This window comes from Natator depressus, chromosome 2 (assembly GCF_965152275.1).
Source record: "Natator depressus isolate rNatDep1 chromosome 2, rNatDep2.hap1, whole genome shotgun sequence".
NCBI classification, from domain to species: Eukaryota; Metazoa; Chordata; order Testudines; family Cheloniidae; genus Natator; species Natator depressus.
In genome coordinates this window covers 185,318,467-185,340,600 of record NC_134235.1, presented here as the reverse complement: position 1 = coordinate 185,340,600, position 22,134 = coordinate 185,318,467, and the positions used below count along the sequence as shown (strand labels likewise).

Sequence of the window (22,134 nt, the reverse complement as noted above, 5' to 3'; positions counted from 1 at the left end):
GTGAATGGGGGCTGTCCCAGCTGCAACATCTTTTAGGATAGTGCAGCAGCTCCACACCCAGTAGGTTTCATTTCCCTGTGGGCTGGTGTGGGGGAGGGTTCTGGTTCATGACTCCACTTCCTCTCCACCCCCTTTGTGGTTATGTGCGTTCCCTTGGTGTCCATGTAAGGAGCAATCCCTGCACTTTCCCAGGATCTGGAGCTGAAGCCTCTTTCCCACAAAGACAATGAGAAACATACAATATAATGATTTTATTAATAACTTGCATTAATGTGGAAAGAGAAAGAAGCATAAAATGATAGCATCAGAATTCACACCCCAATAAAAATGGAAATGGAGACAGCTCAGTAAAACTGAGCATACATCTGATGAAGTGGGTTTTAGCCCACGAAAGCTTATGCCCAAATAAATTTGTTAGTCTCTAAGGTGCCACAAGGACTCCTCGTTGTTTTTGCTGATACAGACTAACATGACTAATACTCTGAAATAGATAACCATAACACTGACATGCATTTGGTACTAAAAAGGTGCTTTCACACTAATGCAAACTTGCAGAAAATATTTTTTCCATAAAAGGAAGTTTACTGTGAGAGTAACTTTCTGCCTTCACGTTGTAGTACTGCAGATATTTACCTCACAGGGCTGTCATCAGGATGAATAACTAGTTATATACAGAGGTGTGAGGCTGCAAAGTACTATGTAAGTGCTAAGATATTGGGATCTGATCCTGCCAGCTCTTACTCATGTGAGCAGGACTTGCATGCATTAGTAGTGCCATTTGGAGCAAATGGATGGAAGTCAGGGGACCGTCTGGGTGAGTAACGCCGGCTTGAATGAGTGTTTGCAGGATCAGGCTCTTAACACTTAAATAAGAGCTTGTTGAAGCATACCCATTTTCTCCTCACTCTTCCTGTGCATATCACATCATTCTCTTGAAACTGAGTTGTTTGTGGTGTACAAAATGTCATTCTACATTAAAGGGTGATATGGCATTAAATATTAGGACTCTAGATGAGTAATAAACTTTCAAATCCAAAATGAAGACAGAACTTTATAAATTTTCCTGAATCCCAGTTGGCTGCAAAAACTCTTGTTCTTGTAAGAAGTTTTCATATTGGTTCATGAGAAGGCAAAGGATATTATGACCAAGAAAACCTCTTTCCAATGGGAAAAAAAAGGTTAGATGCAAGCCTGTAAAATTCAAGTCTTGCATTTTCAATCTTTTTGCATTTCCCCCCCCTTTTTTTTTTTTGCAGTTAATGAAAAAATCTAGAGAGCTGTTGAGATTTCCAGCCCACAGTACTATTTTGCATCTTGCTCCCTCCTGTGCCATCATTGTTTGCCATTCTTTTTAGGATCAAACAAAAAAAATTTAATATAATACAACTATCAAGACTAATTTTCATTTCTCACTCTCCTGGATTTGGTTTATGCTCTTTTATCAGAGCATGGAAGTTGTTGTTTCTCTATTAAGGATATGCTTCAGAGTAGCAGCCGTGTTAGTCTATACCCGCAAAAAGAACAGGAGTACTTGTGGCACCTTAGAGACTAACAAATTTATTTGAGCATAAGCTTTCATGGGCTACAGCCCACTTCATCAGATGCATAGAATGGAACATATAGTAAGAAGATACATATACATACAGAGAACATGAAAAGGTGCAAGTAGCCATTCCAACTGTAAGAGGCTAATTAATTAAGATGAGCTATTATCAGCAGGAGAAAAAAAACTTTTGTAGTGATAATCAAGATGGCCCATATAGACAGTTGACAAGAAGGTGTGAGGATACTTAACATGGGGAAATATATTCAATATGTGTAATGACCCAGCCACTCCCAGTCTCTATTCAAACCCAAGTTAATGGTATCTAGTTTGCATATTAATTCAAGCTTAGCAGTTTCTTGTTGGAGTCTGTTTTTGAAGCTTTTCTGTTGCAAAATTGCCACCTTTAAGTCTGTTACTGAGTTACCAGAGAGGTTGAAGTGTTCTCCTACCGTTTTTTGAATGTTATGATTCCTGATGTCAGATTTGTGTCCATTTATTCTTTTGCGTGGAGACTGTCCGGTTTGGCTAATGTACATGGCAAAGGGGCATTGCTGGCACATATCGCACTGGTAGACATGCAGGTGAACGAGCCCCTGACGGTGTGGCTAATGTGATTAGGTCCTATGATTGTGTCACTTGAATAACTATGTGGACAGAGTTGGCATTGGGCTTTGTTGCAAGGATAGGTTCCTGGGTTAGTGTTTTTGCTGTGCAGTATGTGGTTGCTGGAGAGTATTTGCTTCAGGTTGGGGGGCTGTCTGTAAGCGAGGACTGGTCTGTCTCCCAAGATCTGTGAGAGTGAGGGATCATTTTTCAAGATAGGTTGTAGATCTTTGATGATGTGCTGGAGAAGTTTTAGTCGGGGGCTGAAGGTGACAGCTACTGGCGTTCTATTATTTTCTTTGTTTTCAGAATCAAGATCCTGTTTTGTGGATACACCTTTGCCTTGCAATTAATAGCATTTAGATTTCTAATGTCTTAATATGTGTTCAGTTACTTCCAGAGTTGCACTCAGAAAAGAGAAGGCATTCTTAAAGAAAATTATGCTGTAAAGATATAAGAATAAATATTTTAATGCTTAAACTTCCTCTTTGAATATATAAAACTGAAGTCAATATAATTGAATGCAATAGTCAAGGGGAAAGGATTATTTTAAAGAGACAGTCACCAGCTAACAGGATACCCCTGCTTAACACAAGGTCAGTCATATCCCTTAACAGAAGTGTGCACATTTCCTGTTTATCAAAATCTCTGTTTTATGAAGATTTAACAGCTCTTCAAACCCTATAGGAAAAACAATGTAGCAGTGTAATTGTAAATAAACCTTCTCCACCTCAGATAAGAACTTGATTATGAAAAAAATCACTAACTTATAAAATTCATGGGAATTTTAGAACTTTTTATGATTTTTCTGCAAAGGTTTTTTCCTGTAATTAAGCCCCATGTAAATGGCAATAATGTCCTCCTATGGTTGCCTTCCTCCTAAAGTTTTTCTTGTGGTTTTGCATATAGGTAAATGTCTCTTGAGAGAAGACAAACCTTGTTCCTTGCCCTCTTTAAGCCATCTTCTGAATTATATTTCCTGAGGAAATAATTCTTTGACCAGAGTCCAGGTTTAAAGAGCAAAATCATACTACATAGGTAGCCATGTTACAGTGGATACTTACCAAACTGTAGAATTTGAATGTTCCTGGGGGATTTGTAATATTCTCTATGTGAAAACTGAGAAATACTACAATGTCACAAAAAGTTTTATTACTGTGATTGGTAACTGTCCAGGTCTTAATACGATGACAATAAGAGTTTTGTTTAATTGCACAATCTTTTAAGTAAAAAGGACGATGAAACTTTTACTGGCTACATTTCTAATGCACTCTACAAACCAAAGGAGATATCATGCTCTGCAGTGGATGGGGTGTATGTGGAGCTAACCCGTTCTAATTTATCACCATGAAGAGCTGGACAGCGTTTGCAGAGGTAGATTGCAATGTATTTTCGGAAAAAGGTATAAAGATATTTCCTAAACTTTTCACCAACGAAAGCATAGATCACAGGGTTGATACAACAGTGGATCATTGCAACTGCTTCTGTCACTTGGATTGCTAGCTCCAGCTGACTGCTGCTGTCACAGTTATTTAGGAAAAATGAATCTTGAAAAGTGTACATGAGAACAACGATGTTGAATGGTGTCCAGAAGAGAAAATAAACAATCATTATGATAAAAATAAGCCTGACTGCCTTATGTTTTTTCTCATTCCTACATCTCAGTAATGTCTTTATAATCTCTGCATAGCAGAAGATCATAATGACCAGTGGAATGAAAAGTCCCAGGATGTTCATCTTTAAAATCAGGAATTGCTTCCATTTGATTTCATAACCTGATGGATAATGAGGGCTACAGGTCCAGTGAGCACCTTCCTTTTGAACACTGTGAAATATAAACCCTGGAAGAGAGGCTAATATTGCAACAACCCAAATGAAAACACTTGTGAAGATGCCATGGGCAATTGTCCTAGCTTTTAAAGCAAACACTGCATGCACAATTGCCAGATATCTATCTATTGTCAAAAGTATTATGAAAAAGATTCCACTGTAGAAGCCAGCATAATAGACCCCTGAAAGAATTTTACACATTGCATTTCCAAAATCCCATTCACGTGCTGCATAATAAGCCCAAAATGGCAGGGAAAGAATAAAGAGTAAATCGGAAATTGCCAGATTCAGCAGATAGATGTCAGTCATGCTTCTCAGCCTCTTGTATTTTATCAGGATCAGCACGACTAGCACATTGCCCACCAGGCCAAATATCAGCACGAAGGAGTACAGCAGGGGCAGAAACTGGGATGCAAATTTTTTGACATCAGCTTTTTGGCATGGTTCTGACTCAGGATCGTAGTAGTAGGTTGTTGTGACAGCTTCTTCAGTCATCTTGTGCTGTCCTGCATAAAGAAAAAAGGGTTAAAATTAAAGAGATGGACTAAAAGTTAGACAAATATTAGAAGTTTACCACAAATAATATTGTTGGGAAGCTGGCAGTGACTTCCATATTTAAGTTGCCTCGTGCTTTCCAGTATAAAAGATAATTGTAACCCTTTTTTTGAGATGCTCTGATACCTCCACTATTTATTCAATATTGGTTTCCACATGCACTATGTATGGGAAATATTTGTCATCTTCAGTGAAGTATGTCAGCACCATGACACAACTGAGAGCTGGCTGATGACTAATCGCAAAGGCAGCTAGTTCTCAGCTGGTTTGTTAGAAGTGTGTTTAAGTGGTTTTCAGAAGTGTCAGAATGAGACAAAAAAGACCACCATTAAAAAGGGGCCTATTTAGAGGAAACAATTGTTGTTTTTCAGGTTTCCTACCCACATTCAGACGTCACTAGCCCACACCACAGCAATAAGCCATGAGTGGTTGTGCATTGGTAGGCTGTGGGTGGACAGCATCTAAGTAGCATTTCACAAGCAAAATTTGCCAAACACATTAGTTGTTACAAATTATTCTTTCAACAAGTTTGCTCATTTCTCACATTAACTGACCTCTCTGTGCTTCTGTATTTGGTTTAGTTTGGTTCTGAAAAAAAGACATTACTCATTACAGTATATAGAAAGAGAAACGAACAACCCTAATTTTTGGACATCTACATAAAACTAAAAAACGGCTAAAAATAAACCCTTGAAAACAGAAGCCATAAGTCTAAATGAGAATGAGGCCCGTATTCTTTATTTAACAAAATTGTTCCTTTGGCCTTATTCTCATTTACACCCAGGCCATTTTAAACTGCTCTAGTCATGCATAGGAGCCTTGAAGGAAGTGAATATGAATATAATTTATTTTTACTTTAAGGCCCTTTTACACTGTCAGAGCAAGGTAATGTGGTCTTAGTGTGAATGAGAATCAAGCTCTCTTGTTCTTGTCATGATAATATCCTTGCGTACAAGAATTAGGTGACTTACTTGTTAATTAGGAAAATGTGGAAGAGGTGATTAAACAATCCTGCACTAGAGTTGACTTTGTAGGATGAAATGGCAAATTTCACCTCTCTTGCAATTCAGATCAAGTCCAAGCAATGAAAAATGTAGACTTTGAATGAAAGCAGAGCACTGTTCTCTACCATCCAAGAAATATTCAGCACATTATTCTCAAGTTGATAACCTGTAAGAAAATTCACAAATCTATAAACTGATATTGAAACACCACCCTGAATGACATCAAATAATTTCAAAACCATTGTCTTTGTTGGGCTATATTCTCATACTGTAAAACTTGTCAAAAAAAAAAAAGATGCTCTCCAGTGTCTATTTTGAACGTATCTGCAGTTGGCATTGATTATCTTGTTCTAATTACTGGATTCTGCCAAAATGTAATATTGGGTTAACATGATTCACTTGATTCAAGATTTTTTTCCTCTTATTGCAATGGCCTTTTGCCTGAACTGTAAAGTGGTATGTCCTTAGCATCAGAAATGCCTATTGTCTGGAGTTTGAAAGTTGGTTGGAATCAATGATTTAATAGATCTTTTCCATCAATAACTGTCAAAATGAGGCAAACTATTAGTAGCTGTTTGCAAATTATCTGTGAACAAATTTTGTTATTTATATATATTAGTTATTCAAACTTATTCAAAGGTTTTGTACAAACAAATTATTTCAGCCTATGGGTTTCTCATTAATTATTCCCTATGACTGTAGCTTTGAATATTCATGACTGCATTTATAATTCACTATTTGTGCTGTGCAGTTGATCACCCAATTCATAGGGCATTGTTTCTTCTTTCTGATTGGATGACTGCAACTCTTATAAACAGTAGGGCTTGACTAAGTCCTCTCTAGTGTGTATTGTTGTATGGACACATATGCCCAAGTTTCTGCAAACATTCTTGCTAAACAAAACAAATAATTAATACAAATGTTTGCAGAAAACAAATTAAAAGGTTGCAAATACTGAGTTTTCTTGCATGATTCTCTGCACCTTGAAGTCTTTAAACCATGATTTGAGGACTTCAATAGCTCAGACATAGGTGAGACGTTTATTGCAGGAGTGGGTGGGTGAGATTCTGTGGCCTGTGTTGTGCAGGAGGTCAGAATAGATTATCCTAATGGTCCCTTCTGACCTTAAAGTCTATGAGTCTATGACTGAGCAAAGGCTACACACATTCTTGCCTTATAGCAGCACTCTTGGAAACTGTGGTGTTTTGAATGACTATAATATATTTGAAAAAGGACAGAAGTTTTGGGTGTGATGTTTGCCACTTCATCTGCAATGACAGTTGCAGTAGAGGAGAAAAGCACAGAGAGTCCTTGGTGGTGATAGTTATTACTGCACAGATCCTTTGTTTTGTTTTTTCCACATGGGCTGGAATTCAGCTTTGGGGCTGTACAATGTTTCAGGAGGTGTTGTGCTGGACAGTTCCCCAGGGACGTTCTATGGCACCATCTGTATGCATCAAGGGGACACTATTCCTTCTAGTGCTAAATCCATGTCCTCTCACTGATGGTTAAACATTGTACAGCCTCTGGTTTGCTTGGCCTGTTTAACCAAAAAATTTACTTACAGATTCATTCTACATGAAAAGATCATTAAATTGCAAAGTCTTAACCTGAAAAGTTAAGAGATGCCAGAATAGTAGTATATGACTCGATAGTATTCATCGCCATGTATTTGTTGACAGGCTTCCATGCTCCATTTAGGGATTATGTCCCATCCTTGATCTCTGTTTCCAGTGGTGTCAAGGTTTGGCGCTGTCAGCCATTTTGAAAAAATATTTTTGATTATTTTTTATGTTTGAATAGGGGGAGTGTGTTTGTGCTTTGATAATTTGGTTGCTTGTTTAGAGAAAAAGGTTCAAAGAATAGAATGAGAGCTTAAAGATTAAAAAAGAAAGCTTTGGTAAGGTTTAGAGGAAAAAAGGAAAGAACCTTTGGTGAGGTTGAGTAAGGAGAGATGATTTTAAAGGCCTAGTTTGGCATGTTATTAAATAATAGAAAGAGAACTTAAAGAAAAATAAAGATTTTTGTTTTTAAAAGGATGAGTTTGAAAGAATAGAGGCAAGTTATTAAAGAGAAGAGAGATTTTTAGTGAGGTTTAGTAAGGAGAGGTGTTTTGAAAGGACTAGTTTGATATATTATTCAAGAATAAAATTTTTTTGAGATAAATGGAAAAGGTGTATTAAATATAAGGGTAGGTTAAGAAAATAGCATTTAAAAAAGAGTTAAATAAAAAAGAGAAACATAAATATAGGTTAAAAGAGAGAACAGGGCAAGAAAAGGGAAAAGAAAGCTCCTTTGCAAAGGGCAAAGATAGACAGCACATGGTTGAGTTAGAGAGAGAGATCTTACCCTTCCAAGTGTTTCTGTGGAAAGAGGCAACTTCCCAGGTTCACAGCCCTTCAGGCTTGTTACCACCACCTTTGGATCAGCCCAATCAGATGTTGCTCTACAGCAGTGTCATAGAATTCATTTTCCTGAACCAATCCTATAGTCCCAAGGTTTTTAAACAAGAGCCATCTCACCTGCCCACCTTTTAACTGCCTTATTCTTATCTAAAAGAACAGACCCCAAGCATTTTTCCTGCAATGCAGCCCTTTTACATTAGGCTTTAATAAAAGTTAAAGCCATAAGCCCTTAGTAACAAACAATTTTTAAAAGATTACCCCTATGTTTTAGACTACGATTGGTTATTTTTTAGTGAGGACAATTTGAAGCTGCAGCAAAACCCCTGTTAGCAAAAACAGCATCTGTGAGTCAGTGGATCAGAGATAAGAAGGCTGCTTCTTCCCCAAACTTTTTAAACAAATGCAAGTAAAAAAGTTATATTAAGTCTTGTAAAGGGATAAACACTTTAAAAGACAAGCCTATCTGAAGACACATCCCTTTATTTACAGGTGTGTTTCAATAAAATAGAGCATGCAGAAACACTCCAGGTTTAAAACCACAGGTCCTTAGTGACAGTCAGTTTATATTCCCCCTATTTTGTAAACCAATGATGTGACGGGTTGGGTCACAGAAACCCCCTTCTGATTGCCACCTGATGTGCTGAGACTACCTCTAAGCCAGTTTTTCCTGGCAGCTTGGGACTTCAGTACCCTGCCTGGTTGTGCCAGACACACTAGCCTGCTACAAACAGACCCAGGTCTGAACCACGTCCCTCAAAAGCTGCAGGCTTAACTGAAAACAGCTTAAGAAGTGCTCCTATCTCCAACACCCAGATACCCAGTTCCCAGTGGGCTCCAAACCCCAAATAAATCTGTTTTACTCTGTATAAAGCTCATACAGGCTAAACTCAAATTGTTCACCCTCTGTAACACTGATAGAGAGATATGTACAGCTGTTTGCTCCCCCAGGTATTAATACTTGCTCTGGGTTAATTAAGTAAAAAGTGATTTTATTAAATACAAAAAGTAGGATTTAAGTGGTTCCAAGTAATAACAGACAGAACGAAGTAAGTTACCAAGTAAAATAAAATGAAATACGCAAGTCTAAGCCTAATACAGTAGGAAACGAAATGCAGGTAAATCTCACCCTCAGAGATGTTCCAATAAGCTTTAACAGACTAGACTTCCTCCTAGTCTGGGTCCAGCAATCACTCACACCCCCATAGTTACTGTCCTTTGTTCCAGTTTCTTTCAGTCATCTCTTTGGGGTGGAGAGGCTATCTTCTGAGCCAGCTGGAGACAAAATGGAGGCATTTCCCAGGGCCTTATATAGTCTCTCTTGTGGGTGGAAACCTCTTTGTGACGTTCCCCTCTGGTGTTATCTGGACCAGTGAGTTGCTAGGTCTCTCCAATCCTTGACTCGGGGAGCCAGCCTTACCGTGCTGTGCTGTGAGAACCCCCACTCCTGGGCTGTTCATGCACAGTCTCTGGCATGTAAGCTGCTCCCAGCTACTTGCAAGCGCATGACACTAGCCAATATCTCCAGTCCCAGCCACAACCTTAGGAACCTCCATCTTGCAGTGTCCAGTTATGCCCACTGGATGCTGCAAGCTTATATGAGTTTGTCAAACAAACAAAGAAATTGATATGTACCAGGCTTGTTATCCCAAGGGGAGTTTCTGACACTGCAAACCAAATGCACTTCTTCAGGTAGAATAAACAAACAGATTTATTAACTATAAAGGTAGATTTAAGTGATTATTAAATCAAAGCATAACAAGTCAGATTTGGTAAAATGAAATAAATCTGCCTTATGTGCTTCCTACAGCAAACACTTTAAATACAAGCATAGAGCCAACTCTCATAACTTCAGATATAAAAATTATACATGCATGTGAATAGGATGAATACATTCAGAGGAACATAACCTTTGCAAAGATATGTTACATGACATATCTAGCATAAAACATATTCCAGTTATTTACACTCATATTTACACTCAGAAGCACATTTCTCTAAAGCATTATGGGGTGCAACGTCACAGTGGATCAGAGAGCAGAAGTTTGTTTCTTTCCCCACTTTTTAACAAATAGAGGTGAAAGTTATATGAAATCTTGTAAAGGAACAAACACTTTAAAAGAGTGGTTCTCAGAGCCGGTCCGCAGCTTGTTCAGGGAAAGCCCCTGGCGCGCCGGACCGGTTTGTTTACCTGCTGCATCCGCAGGTTCGGCCAATTGCGGCTCCCACAGGCTGTGGTTCGCTGCTCCAGGCCAATGGGGGCTGTAGGAAGTGACGCGGGCCAAGGGACGTGCTGGCCGCCTTTCCTGCAGCCCCCATTGGCCTGGAGCGGCAAACCGCGGCCAGTGGGAGCCGCAATCGGCCGAACCTGCGGACGCAGCAGGTAAACAAACGGGTCCGGCGCGCCAGGGGCTTTCCCTGAAAAAGTGGTGGACCGGCTTTGAGAACCACTGCTTTAAAAGACAAGCCTATATGAAGACACATCCCTTCATTTAGCACTTTTGCATATGTTTCAATAAAAAGTGAGCATGCAGGAACATTCCAGGGTTAAAAACACAGAGAACCTGTTTATAAAAGTAAATTATAGTGATAAAAAAGTTTCCCCCTATGTTTTAGACTAACATTGGTCATTTTTTAGTAAGGACAATTTGAAGCGGTGTGCTTTTTCAGCAAAAACAGCCTTTGTAAGACAGTGGATCAGAGCGAAGAAGCTTGCTTGTTCCCCCACTTTTTAACAAATAGAGGAGAAAGTTATATTAAGTCTTATACAGGAATAAACACTTTAAAAGACAAGCCTATACAAAGAGACATCCCTTCATTTAACATTTTTACAGGTGTGTTTCAATAAACTAGAGCATGCAGAAACACACCAGGTTTAAAACCACAGGTCCTTATATTCCTCTTATTCTGTAAACCAATGTACATCATCTAGGGTTACAGTTTGCATAAAAGTGTTTTATAAAAAAACAAAACAAAAATATATTATCTTGGGGCTTAGACAAGATAATGATCAACAAAATTGTAACTGTTGCTTTGCAGGCATTGCTACAAAGTATCTTTAAGTTTGTTTTTGTTAATATTTCTGAGAGGCCATAGGATGGGGGAAGATAATACCTCATAAAGTGGGAAAGTGCTTCCAAATGACAAACGCTTGCCCGAGCTAAAGCATAACAACTAACACAGAATGGCTGCCTACAAAACGGTTCCACTGAAAGAGTTATCAACATTCCCCCTAAAACTCAGAACAGCTTTCTTACCCTCCATGGCCTGATCTCCGTGGCTGTGGCTGTTTTTAAAAATTTGTTTGTCCTCAGTTTAGATTTTAGAAACCATTTAAAAAAAAAAAGGGGGCAGGGCATGTAGAAAAGTGTGTGTGTGTGTGGGCGGGGGAGAAAGACTCCTTATCTCTGGTAGAAAACAGCTAACTTTTTTTTACATAAGCTAATTTTTTCTTGCGTTTTTTGTATAAATCCAAACTTTAAAAAGCATTTTTTTTTTTTTAATTAAAACACATATGTAAACTCCCCTCAATTGTCAGTTTTCATATTCTTACCCAGTTGCTGTTTCGGTACTTTAAAAACACTATTTTTAAAATGGTAGGCTAGTATCTTAAGTCTTTTTAGTTCACTAAACTTCTACCAAATATCAGCTCTGTCAATACTGCTTTTTCATGTTAAACTTTTAAACAAACATAATGCTTCAAATAGGCCTCGCTGCACACAGAATATCCTTAAAAAAGGTCATGTCATGTTACGTCAGTCAGTGCTGTATTTTCATGTTAAATGTTAAAAAACCCTTTATATAATGAAACACTACACGTTTAGCAAGTGTTACAAGTATGGGGGGAAGTTGAGGGGTGGGAGTGTTCTTCAAATAGGCTCTCTCTGAGCTTCATGATGGTGATGGTTTGTCTTTTACAATCAGTAACTGGAATAAAATACTTGTTATAACTTTCACAAAGTATCTTTCAATGCAATCTCACCATTTGTTAAAACTTTAACAGTGTTTAAAAAGTTAGGAAAGAAGTCTGTGTAAAAAAACAAGCAAACTAAAGGGGTGACCGCTGGAGCCTTGCTAAGGCAGACTATAGTGCATGGATCACTGGCTCGCCTAACTAGTCTTATCTGTTTATAAAATGTAGAGAAAGCCACAGCTCCAGCCTGTGCTGTATTATTTAATAAAATCTATGGGACCCAAAACAAACACAGGAGCTTGTACCTGTGTATCAGCACACGGGTTGCAAACATTTAAAAACAAAGACATTCTGATAATGCAACCAAAAATTCATACTTAAATCTAAAAGTGCTAAGAAAATGAAAGCTTAATATAACTTTCGCATGGATTTGTTAAAAAGTGGTGAGGAAAATAAACTTCTCTCTGATCCACTGGATTACAGAATGTCCAGCCAAAGGGTGGGGCTTGGATACACTTAATGAAGCCACACCAGGTGCATAAGTATAACCAGTTTTATTGCCAAAGTATAATAAGCTTCCCAACCTTTACATGTTACTAAATACATGCTAAGCAATCAAAAAAAAGCAAGCATGAATCAGTGCTTACTCCCCTTCTGCTACAGACAGTCCCAGACCCTCCAGCCTTGTCCTTGAGGGCTCGTAGCAGGTGCTGCTCTAGTGTGGGGAATTTCTGGGCACCCACAAGGCCAGGGTACACAGATGAGACAGTTCATTTAAAGCAATTTGCACAGGTGATTTTTATTTTTGGGGGGGGAGGGAGGCTGTACATCCACAAACAGGCTCTGGCAGGAAATGCTACTGTTTTTCATTTTTATACTTTTTTTGTTTTTGTTTTTGTTTATTTAGTTGAGTGGCTGCAAGCCAGCCTGGCTGGTCAAAGCCAGTTCACTACTAGCTCCCCCTGTAACAACAGACCAAGGTAACTTGCGATCAGCCTCAACACAGAATAAGGGGAATATAAACTAGCTGTTACTAAGGTTCTGTGGTTTTCACTCTGGGTGTTTTCCGCATGCTAATTTTTTTTTTTTAAATTGAAACACATGTAAAAATCTTAAATAAAGGGCCTTGTCTTCATATAGGCTTGTCTTTTAAAGTGTTTATTCCTTTACAAAACTTAATATTACTTTCACCTGTATAAATTAAAAAAGCAGGTGAAGAAGCAGCCTTCTTATCTCTGATCCACTGGCTTACAGAGGCTGTTTTTGCTGACAGTGGCTTTGCTGAAAAAGCATGCTGCTTCAAATTGTCCTTACTAAAAAATGACCAGTGCTAGTCTAAAACATAGGGGGAAAGCTTTATTACCATAATTTACTTTTATAAACAGGTTTTCTGTGTTTTTAACCCTGGGTTGTTTCTGCATGCTCACTTTTTATTGAAACACATACGCAAAAGAGCTAAATGAAAAATTGTTTCTTCAGATAGACTTGATTTTCAAAGTGGTCTTCTTTTCTAATCCACTACTTAAAAAGGCTGCTTCAAATTGTTCTCACTAAAAACATAGGGAAAAGCTTTTAAAAACTTCTTAGTAAGAGTTTGTGAGTTTAGGCCTGGGGTGCTTCTGCATGCCCTTTTTTTAAATTGAAGAATATGCAAAAGTGCTAAATGAAGGGATGTGTCTTTGTATAGGCTTGTCTTTTTAAAGTGTTTATTCCTTTACAAGCCTTTCACCTCCATTTGTTAAAAACTTAAACAAATTACTTTTATAAACTAACTGACTGTGGTTTTAACCCTGAGGTAATTTCTTTTTTAATTTTACATTGTTTATAAGATTAGTTACAAAGCAATGTCTTGTTCACATAAGAAAAGGAAATGTTTATTTCAACAAGTATTTGGTATAATTTTGTTTTAAAAGCAGGCCTAGGGCTTTCTTGTTATGTTCTGGCCTTCTTATCTCTGATCCACTGACTCACAGATGCTGTTTTTGAGGATAGTGGCTTTGCTGAAAAAGCATGCTGCTTCAAATTGTTCTTACTAAAAAATGACCAGTGCTAGTCTAAAACATAGGGGGAACCTATTTTATCACTATACATTACCTTTATAAACAGGTTCTCTGTGTTTTTAAACCTGGAATGTTTCTGCATGCTCATTTTTTATTGAAACATATGCAAAAATGCTAAATGAAGGGATGTGTCTTCATATAGGCTTGTCTTTTAAAGTGTTTATTCCCTTACAAGCCTTAATATAACTTTCACCTCTATTTGTTAAAAAGTGGGGGAAGAAGCAATCTACTGGCTCACAGATGCTGTTTTTGCTGCAGCTTCAAATTGTCCTCATTAAAAGCATAGGGAAAAGCTTTTAAAAACTTTTTGTTAGTAAGGGTTTGTGGGTTTAACCCTGGGTTGTTTCTGCATGCTCATTTTTTATTGTAACACATGCAAAAGTACTAACTAAAGGGCTGTTTCTTCATATAGGTTTGTCTTTTCAAGTGATTATTCCTTTACAAAACTTAATATAACTTTTACTTGTATTCGCTGAAAATCAGGCAAAGAAGCAGCCTTCTTATCTCTGATCCACTGACTCACAGATGCTGTTTTTGCTGACAGTGGCTTTGCTGAAAAAGCACGCTGCTTCAAATTATCCTTACTAAAAAATGACCAGTGTTAGACTAACATATAGGAGAAAACTTTATTACCATAATTTACTTTTATAAACAGGTTCTCTGTGTTTTTAAACCTGGAATGTTTTTGCATGCTCATTTTTTATTGAAACATATGCAAAAATGCTAAATGAAGGGATGTGTCTTCATATAGGCTTGTCTTTTAAAGTGTTTATCCCTTTACAAGACTTAATATAACTTTTACTTGCATTTGTTAAAAAGTTTGGGGAAGAAGCAGCCTTCTTATCTCTGATCCACTGACTCACAGATGCTGTTTTTGCTAACAGGGGTTTTGCTGCAGCTTCAAATTGTCCTCACTAAAAAATAACCAATCGTAGTCTAAAACATGAGGGAAAACTTTTAAAAATTGTTTGTTACTAAGGGCTTATGGCTTTAACTTTTATTAAAGCCACTATGTAAAAGGGCTACATTGTGGGGAAAAATGCTTGGGGTCTGTTCTTTTAGATAAGAATAAGGCAGTTAAAGGGGTGGGGCAGGTGAGATGGCTCTTGTTTAAAAACCTTGGGACTATAGGATTGGTTCAGGAAAATGAATTCCATGACACTGCTGTAGAGCAACATCTGATTGGGCCGATCCAAAGGTGGTGTTAACAAGCCTGAGGGGCTGTGAACCTGGGAAGTTGCCTCTTTCTGCAGAAACATTTGGAAGGGTAAGATCTCTCTCTCTAACTCAATCATGTGCTGTCTATCTTTGCCCTTTGCAAAGGAGCTTTCTTTTTCCCTTTTCTTGCCCTGTTCTCTCTTTTAACCTATCTTTATATGTTTCTCTTTTATTTAACTCTTTTTTAAATGCTCTTTTCTTAACCTATCCTTGTATTTAATAGTTTAAATGCTTCTCTATTAACCTATCTTTATATTTTTTACCATGTGCTTACTAAACAGGTGCTGCTTTAGTAAATGCCCTTTTTTGCCATGTGTGTTCTTTTTAAACATTTAATGGTTTTTAAATGCTTTTTTCTTAACCTACCCTTATAACATTTTAAATGTTATTCTTAACCAACCTTTTATATTTTTACCATGTGCTTACTAAACAGTTTGCTTTATATGTTTCTCTTATTTAACTCTTTTTAAATGCTCTTTTCTTAACCTACTCTTATATTTAATACACCTTTTCCATTTCTCAAAATTTTTATTCTTTAATAACATACCAAACTAGTCCTTTCAAAACACCTCTCCTTACTAAACCTCACTAAAAAATCTCTTCTCTTTAATAACTTGCCTCTATTCTTTCAAACTTACCCTTTAAAAACAAAAATCTTTATTTTTCTTTAAGTCCTCTTTCCATTCTTTAATAACAAACTAGGCCTTTAAAATCCTCTCTCCTTACTCAACCTCACCAAAGGTTCTTTCCTTTTTTTCCCCCCTCTAAACCTTACCAAAGCTTTCTTTTTTAAATCTTTAAGCTCTCACTCTATTCTTCCAACCTTTTTCTCTAAACAAGCAACCAAATGTATCAAAGCACAAGCATGCAACACTCCCCCTATTCAAACATAAAAAATAATAAAAAATATTTTTTTTTTGAAAATGGCTGACAGCGCCAAACCTCGATACCAATGGAAACGCGGACGGAAGGCGGGAAATAGGGCATGGAAACCTGTCAAAATATACATGGTGATGAATACTATCGAGCCGTATGTGACTCAGAATGAACATTGCCTGTTAGTTAACACACCCAGTCGTAAAGTGGCTCACAGAACTCAGAGCTTGTAAATCCTAAGTAAATTGCCAAGGCAGAGATCCAAGGTATTTAGACTCCTAACTTTCCCTTAAATCAATTAAAGGTAGGAGCCTAAATACCTTTTTGCATCTGGGTCAAAGTCCCTGAGAAAGGAGTGAATAATCATGAATATGGGACTTTAACACCTTTGGGGACCAGGGGTGCTCCAGGAAGGGCTACATTAGGAAGTGCCAGAACTAAGGTTGCCTGTACAATCTTAATTCAGCCCCTTTGTGCATATGCATTATATTCTCTTTAGTTACTTGATCACATACTATATTTTTTCCACAGGATGACATCTCATTCAGTGCATGGTATGGACTGTGCTCACACTGAGTGGATAGCTATTCAATATTTCATTTTATACTTATTTAGTATGTGGCCCCATGTTTTTTTTTTTATTTTGGTATGTACCCCCATGTGTGCTATCCAAGCCCTGCACTGAATACATAATTAATAATTTCTTCATACTTTTTATAGTGTTCATCACTAGCTAATCTGAGTGTTTCACAAACATTGATAAATTTATCTTCATAACACCCCTTTGAAGTAATGGGGTGATATTATCCTCACTTTAGAGATGAGGAACTGAGGCACAGAAAGATTAAGGTAAAAAATGTCCACTAATTGTGTGTGCCCAATTTGAGATCTCCACGGCTGATGTTTTGCAGCATTTAGCATTAAGTAACACTTTATATCAGTGGTGGGCAACCTGCGCCATGGGCTTTATATGTTCAAAGCACAGCTCCCATTGACTTCAGTTGCAGTTGTGAGTGCTCAACACTTCTGCAAATCAGATCCTGGGGTCTCAAGCTGGGTACCAGAAAAAAAAAAGGGAACATACAATTAGTGACCTCTTGTGAAAAGTTTTATTTATGTGACTTGTCAAGAATCCCATGAGAACTCTGTGACAGAACTCCCTGTACAATATAATCAGAAGTACATTGTGACCATGTGTCAAACATACAGCTAAGGGTAGCATAAAATCCCTCCTTTACCTGTAAGGGGTTAAGAAGCTCAAATAACCTGGTTGTCACCTGACCAAAAGGACCAATAAGGGAAGAAGAGCCTTTCAAATCTGTGGGGGATGTTTTGTTTTGTGCTCTCTGTGTGTTCTCTCTTGAGACAAAGAGAGACCAAGCAAGTAATCCAGCTTCTACTGAAATGATACATCTAAAATTACAGAAATTGTAAGTAATAGCAAGGAAATGCATTAGGTTCTCTTTTGTTTTAGCTTGTGAATTTTCCCAATGCTAAGAGGGAGGTTTATTCCTGTTTTTTGTAACTTTAAAGTTTTGCCTAGAGGGGAATCCTCTGTGCTTTTAAATCTTATTACCCTGTAAAATTACCTTCCATCCTGATTTTACAGAGGTGCTTCTTTTACTTTTTTCTTTATTATAAAGTTCTGTATTTAAGAATTTGATTGGTTTTTAGTGTCCTAAAAACCCAAGGGTCTGGTCTGTGCTCACCTTGTTTACCTCTTTGGTTGGTATATGATTCTCAAGCCTCCCCAGGAAAGGGGGTGAAGGGGCTTGGGGGGATATTTTGGGGAAACAGGAACTTTCCTCAATCTTTGTCTAATTCACTTGGTGGTGGCAGCGATACCGTCAAAGGACAAGGAAGAATATGTACCTTGGGGAAGTTTTTAACCTAAGCTGGTAAAAATAAGCTTAGGGGGTCTTTCATGCGGGTCCCCACATCTGTACCCTAGAGTTCAGAGTGGGGAGGGAACTGACACCGTGCTTTTGTTCTGAACGTGTCATTTCATTTCAGAAGCTCTGTTGGGTCCTACTCTCGTGATGCTTTACAATTGATGTTTAGATGTAATATGAAATCCAGGATTGTTCTATGTGTAAGTCCAATGGACCCATTCAGGCTTCTTCATGCAGTGCTAGCCTACCATTCAAGAATAAGAGTCCTCCTGAGTTTTCATGAGTCTTAGTTCTTGAGCATGATGATGAGACGAGTTTCCAGGGCATCATAATTGTGCTCACCGCTGAGTGATTTTTGAGGGCCCTTGAGTTTTGAGGTTGCCCTATACCTGAATTTGCCTACAGACCCTTGAAAATCACTTGTTAACAGTGAACCCCTCAAATCCCAAGGAACTTTCAAAATGTACCATTTTCCTCTGCAAGCAAACAGTACTCAGTGGACAAAAGTTATGGCTTGCCCCTCCCCCCCCAAAATTAGTATGCTCCAACATTTTATCTATATTTTTTAAAAAGCATTTCTTCATTCCTATGGGTTTTTCCCCCCCAACCAGCTGCAATGAGAAATGAGAATGTGGGATGATTATCTCAGATGTGTCTCTCCTCAATTTGCATTCAAGGATGGCTGATGGAAATGAGTTTCAAAGGGTTGGATGAATCTCCAACCATTGGCCAGACAGAGATAAGGTGAGAATAAGTTTTGACACCCCTTTGTAGCTGAGGGGCTTTTATGATAGTTGTATAGTTCTTAGAATTTTGGGATATTTGAGAGTAATATTTGCTTGGATTTTGCAAGTCAAAACCACACACAGAATTGTAGATTTGTGCCATTCAGTTTCTGCAAAGAAAGAAGAAATGTCTTCTATGCTCCTTGGAAAAATGCAAGAGCTTCTCCATACCACAAGTGAACTAAGGAATAGGGTTTGGTAAAGAGGAGTGTAAGGGGAACAAAATAGTTTTCATGGTCAATTAAATGAGGATGCGAAGCTGCTGCATTTAACAACAAAAACTAGTTCATGAGGGTTAGGTTGTATTTTTGTCATGCAGAAACATACCTTTATTTTCTGGGTCCAAATGGCAAATTGGATAGGCCCTTACATTTCATAATGGGATTATGGGAGAATGAATGGCCTTCAGGTTAAGGCATTGGATTGGGACTCTGGAGATTTGGGGTCAGTTCCTGGTTCTGCCACAGATTAACTGTGTGGCACTGGGGAAGTCACTTGATCTCTCTGTTCCTTAGTTCTGCATCTGTAAACATGCATGAATATACTTGGTCTGTCCACATGGTAAGCTCTTTGGGAAGGGGCTGTCTCTTACTGTGTGTAGGTACAGTGCCTAGAACAGTGGTGGGCAATGTTTGTTTACACTGACCGTCCGCAGGCATGGCTGATCGCAGGTCTCAGTGGCTGCGGTTCACCGTTCCCGGCCAATGGGAGCTGCAGGAAGCTGTGGGCTGCTGGGACGTGCTGGCTGCCACTTCCCACAGCTCCCATTGGCCGGGAACAGCGAACCACAGCCACTGGAAGCTGTGGGCAGCCACGCCTGCGGATGGTCAATGTTAAATTGTCTTGCAGCCCGCCAGCAGATTACCCTGATGGCCAAGTGTGGCCCACAGGCTGCACGTTGCCCACCACTGGCCTAGAACAATGGGACCTCAATCTTAGTAGCTGCTATTATGATGGAAAGAAATAATTTAATAAACACATTTCACTGGTCACTATCAAGCCGACAATACTTTATAAGGGCTAAGATATTATTCAGTTTATCTGATGAAAGTAGCAAAGAATTTCCACTCTGTTTATCTTGATACTTTGCTTTGGACATTTAAAAAAGTCAAAGGATAATTTGTGTATAATTTAATTTAAAAATGTTACAGATTTCAATAATATTAAATTTAAGCACACATTCTGGAACTTCTACTGGGAAATTAGATTTGAAATTTGCTTCCTAAAAATGCAGGATTGGGTGATCCAGAGCACTGAAAAGCACTAACAGATTTAAGGTTTTGATCTGAAGCCTAATGAAGTCAATAGGAGCCTTTCGATTAACTTCAGTGCACTATATACTTCCACTAAATGAAGAGGGGCTACTTCTCTTGGTTTTTATACTAAACTCTACCATAGTCACCTGATTTTCTACAAAGCGGATTGGGATATGGGAGAATGCTACTAGATGTAGATTTACTTTTTATGATCAACTGGACTATAACGGGGCGGGGGGGGGCGGGAAGGGAGGGAACCCAGCTGTATGAAACAAACAAACAAACAAACATTCTCCTGCTAGACTGCATGTATCAACATTTAGCAGAAATGTTTCCTAATTTAGAATATTGCATGTGGTGCAAATAGATAAAAACAAACAAACCAATAAAACTGACATACGAAACGTTCTGCTTTTAGACTGCTGGTGTCAAAATTGGTTATATGCAGTGTTGTTGTAGCCAGGTAGGCCTCAGAATATTAGAGAGAGATTTAAAGAAGAGCTCTGTGTCAGCTTGAAAGTGTGTCTCTCCCACCAACAGAAGTTGGTGGAATAAAATACAGTCTCATCCACCTTATATCAAAATTTAGCAGAAGTGTTCCCTATTCAGAATCCAATTTTGTCTGCCTCAGCATTTTATCATACTTTGTGTATAGTTGCTCTTACTTTAAAGAGTGTCAGGATTGTCTACAGAAGAGACTTAGTAAGGCATGCAGGTTAGCCAGAGTCTACCTGCCATGAAATGGACTAACGCCTTGGGAAGTAAAGGAGAGCACGTGTAAAAAAAAAAAAAAAAAAAAAAAAAAAAAAAAAATCAAGCACTTAGGTTTGGGGCAGGGACCTCTCTCTCTCTCTCATCTTAAAATCTGGCTGGAAAATTTCACTATGTGAAGACCCTGTTTAGTAGGGATGATAATGTCCATCTCTGAGGGATGTCTCTCAGCCTGTTGTGTTTAGAGATAGCTCTTGTGAGAATGCATAGGTGACAGTTCCCATTCTCTGGATCAAGTAATCTTCATATGGTGGAGATTCAGAGGGTAAATTTTGTGAGGGAAGCAAAAGCAGAGCTCTAGTATCAAGATCCTTCCCTGAAACAGACTGTCTGCAAGGCCAAACCACAAGTGCATCTATCTCATGTGTAAAACAAATGTGGGTGAGGAAGCAAACACATACAATGAAATATTGACATTTTGCAGTTAGTACAAACTAGAAATATATTCTCTGAAATACCTGCAAAAAATTCATTCCCCTCATCCTCATAGACATTCTCAATTAAGAAAGATTTTGAGTAGGATCTTCTATGCAAATTGCAAAGGAAATCACTATTTGCATTTTTTTGAGTCTAATAATGGTTTCTGCTTGTGTACATTCAGAGAGATGATTGTTGAGCTGAGTGCATTAGATCTGTCTGCTTGTCGCTTCAAAGTAACCCAGGGATGCATATTTTAGGCATCTTTAGGAAATGCTGCCTGCAGAATCATCCCCAAAGAAACTCATTCTTGTATAGTCTCACAGGCATTTTTGGGGATGATTCTACAGAGGACAGCTATCCTCCACCCACCTTCTGAAACTGCAGAACCATGAATGGGGAACTCTTCAGGGTACTTTTTGGTGGGGGTAAAGTATGAATTATATGCATTAAGAACATCTTCCCACACACTTTCCATGTGTGCTTTCCAGTTTTGCTGGGTATTGTTGCAGTTTCTGGCCTGGTCTGTGCACATAGTGGGTGACTAGATGGTTTAGGCTTCAGTCTTGGAGAAGGGGAGCTGTCACCAGCTCTTACCCCTTCAAGTCTTTGCCTCCTTCCAACTTATTCTATATGTACATTGTATAAACAGAGTGTGTGTGTGTGCGCGCGCGCACATACACTCTGTCTGGGACTCAGAGAATCATACCAACACCAGGAAGAGGCAGGTCTACGTGACTGGAGACTCTCTACTATGAACAGATGGGCCTGTCACCAGAGCTGATCCAGAGAACAGAAGGGTGTACTATCTGCTGGGATCTAAGATACAGGATGTAGACATGAGGCTGAAGAGGATCCTAATGGGAGCAGGAAATAATCCACTGAGTGTCTCATGTGGGAACAAGTGATATAGCTAGATTCTTGCTGCGATGCATCAAGGGAGACTATGCCAAGCTGGGGAAGATGCTTGAAGAAATGGAGGCTCAGGTGATCTTTAGTGGTATTC

The 22,134-nt window shown here is 38.5% G+C and overlaps 1 protein-coding gene across 2 annotated transcripts; it reads right to left on the bottom strand.

Moving 5' to 3' along the window:
• Nucleotides 1–446: 446 nt before the first annotated feature.
• On the bottom strand, nt 447–11,239 carry LOC141981655 (C-C chemokine receptor type 5-like). 2 transcript variants are annotated; one of them, XM_074943282.1, is made up of 3 exons: nt 11,198–11,239; nt 5,506–5,704; nt 447–4,485 (listed from the first exon to the last, which is right to left on the bottom strand). In XM_074943282.1, exon 3 carries the CDS (start codon nt 4,472–4,474, stop codon nt 3,422–3,424), a length of 1,053 nt encoding a protein of 350 aa, XP_074799383.1. In that variant the 5' UTR covers nt 4,475–4,485; nt 5,506–5,704; nt 11,198–11,239; the 3' UTR covers nt 447–3,421. The 2 variants fall into 2 exon arrangements, with proteins under 2 accessions (XP_074799383.1, XP_074799382.1); XM_074943281.1 differs by lacking the exon at nt 11,198–11,239 and adding an exon at nt 9,070–9,725.
• Nucleotides 11,240–22,134: the final 10,895 nt, after the last annotated feature.

Excerpts from the sequence above, each read along its gene's own strand:
- LOC141981655 (XM_074943282.1), bottom strand. The coding sequence starts at position 4,474 with ATGACTGAAGAAGCTGTCACAACAACCTACTACTACGATCCTGAGTCA.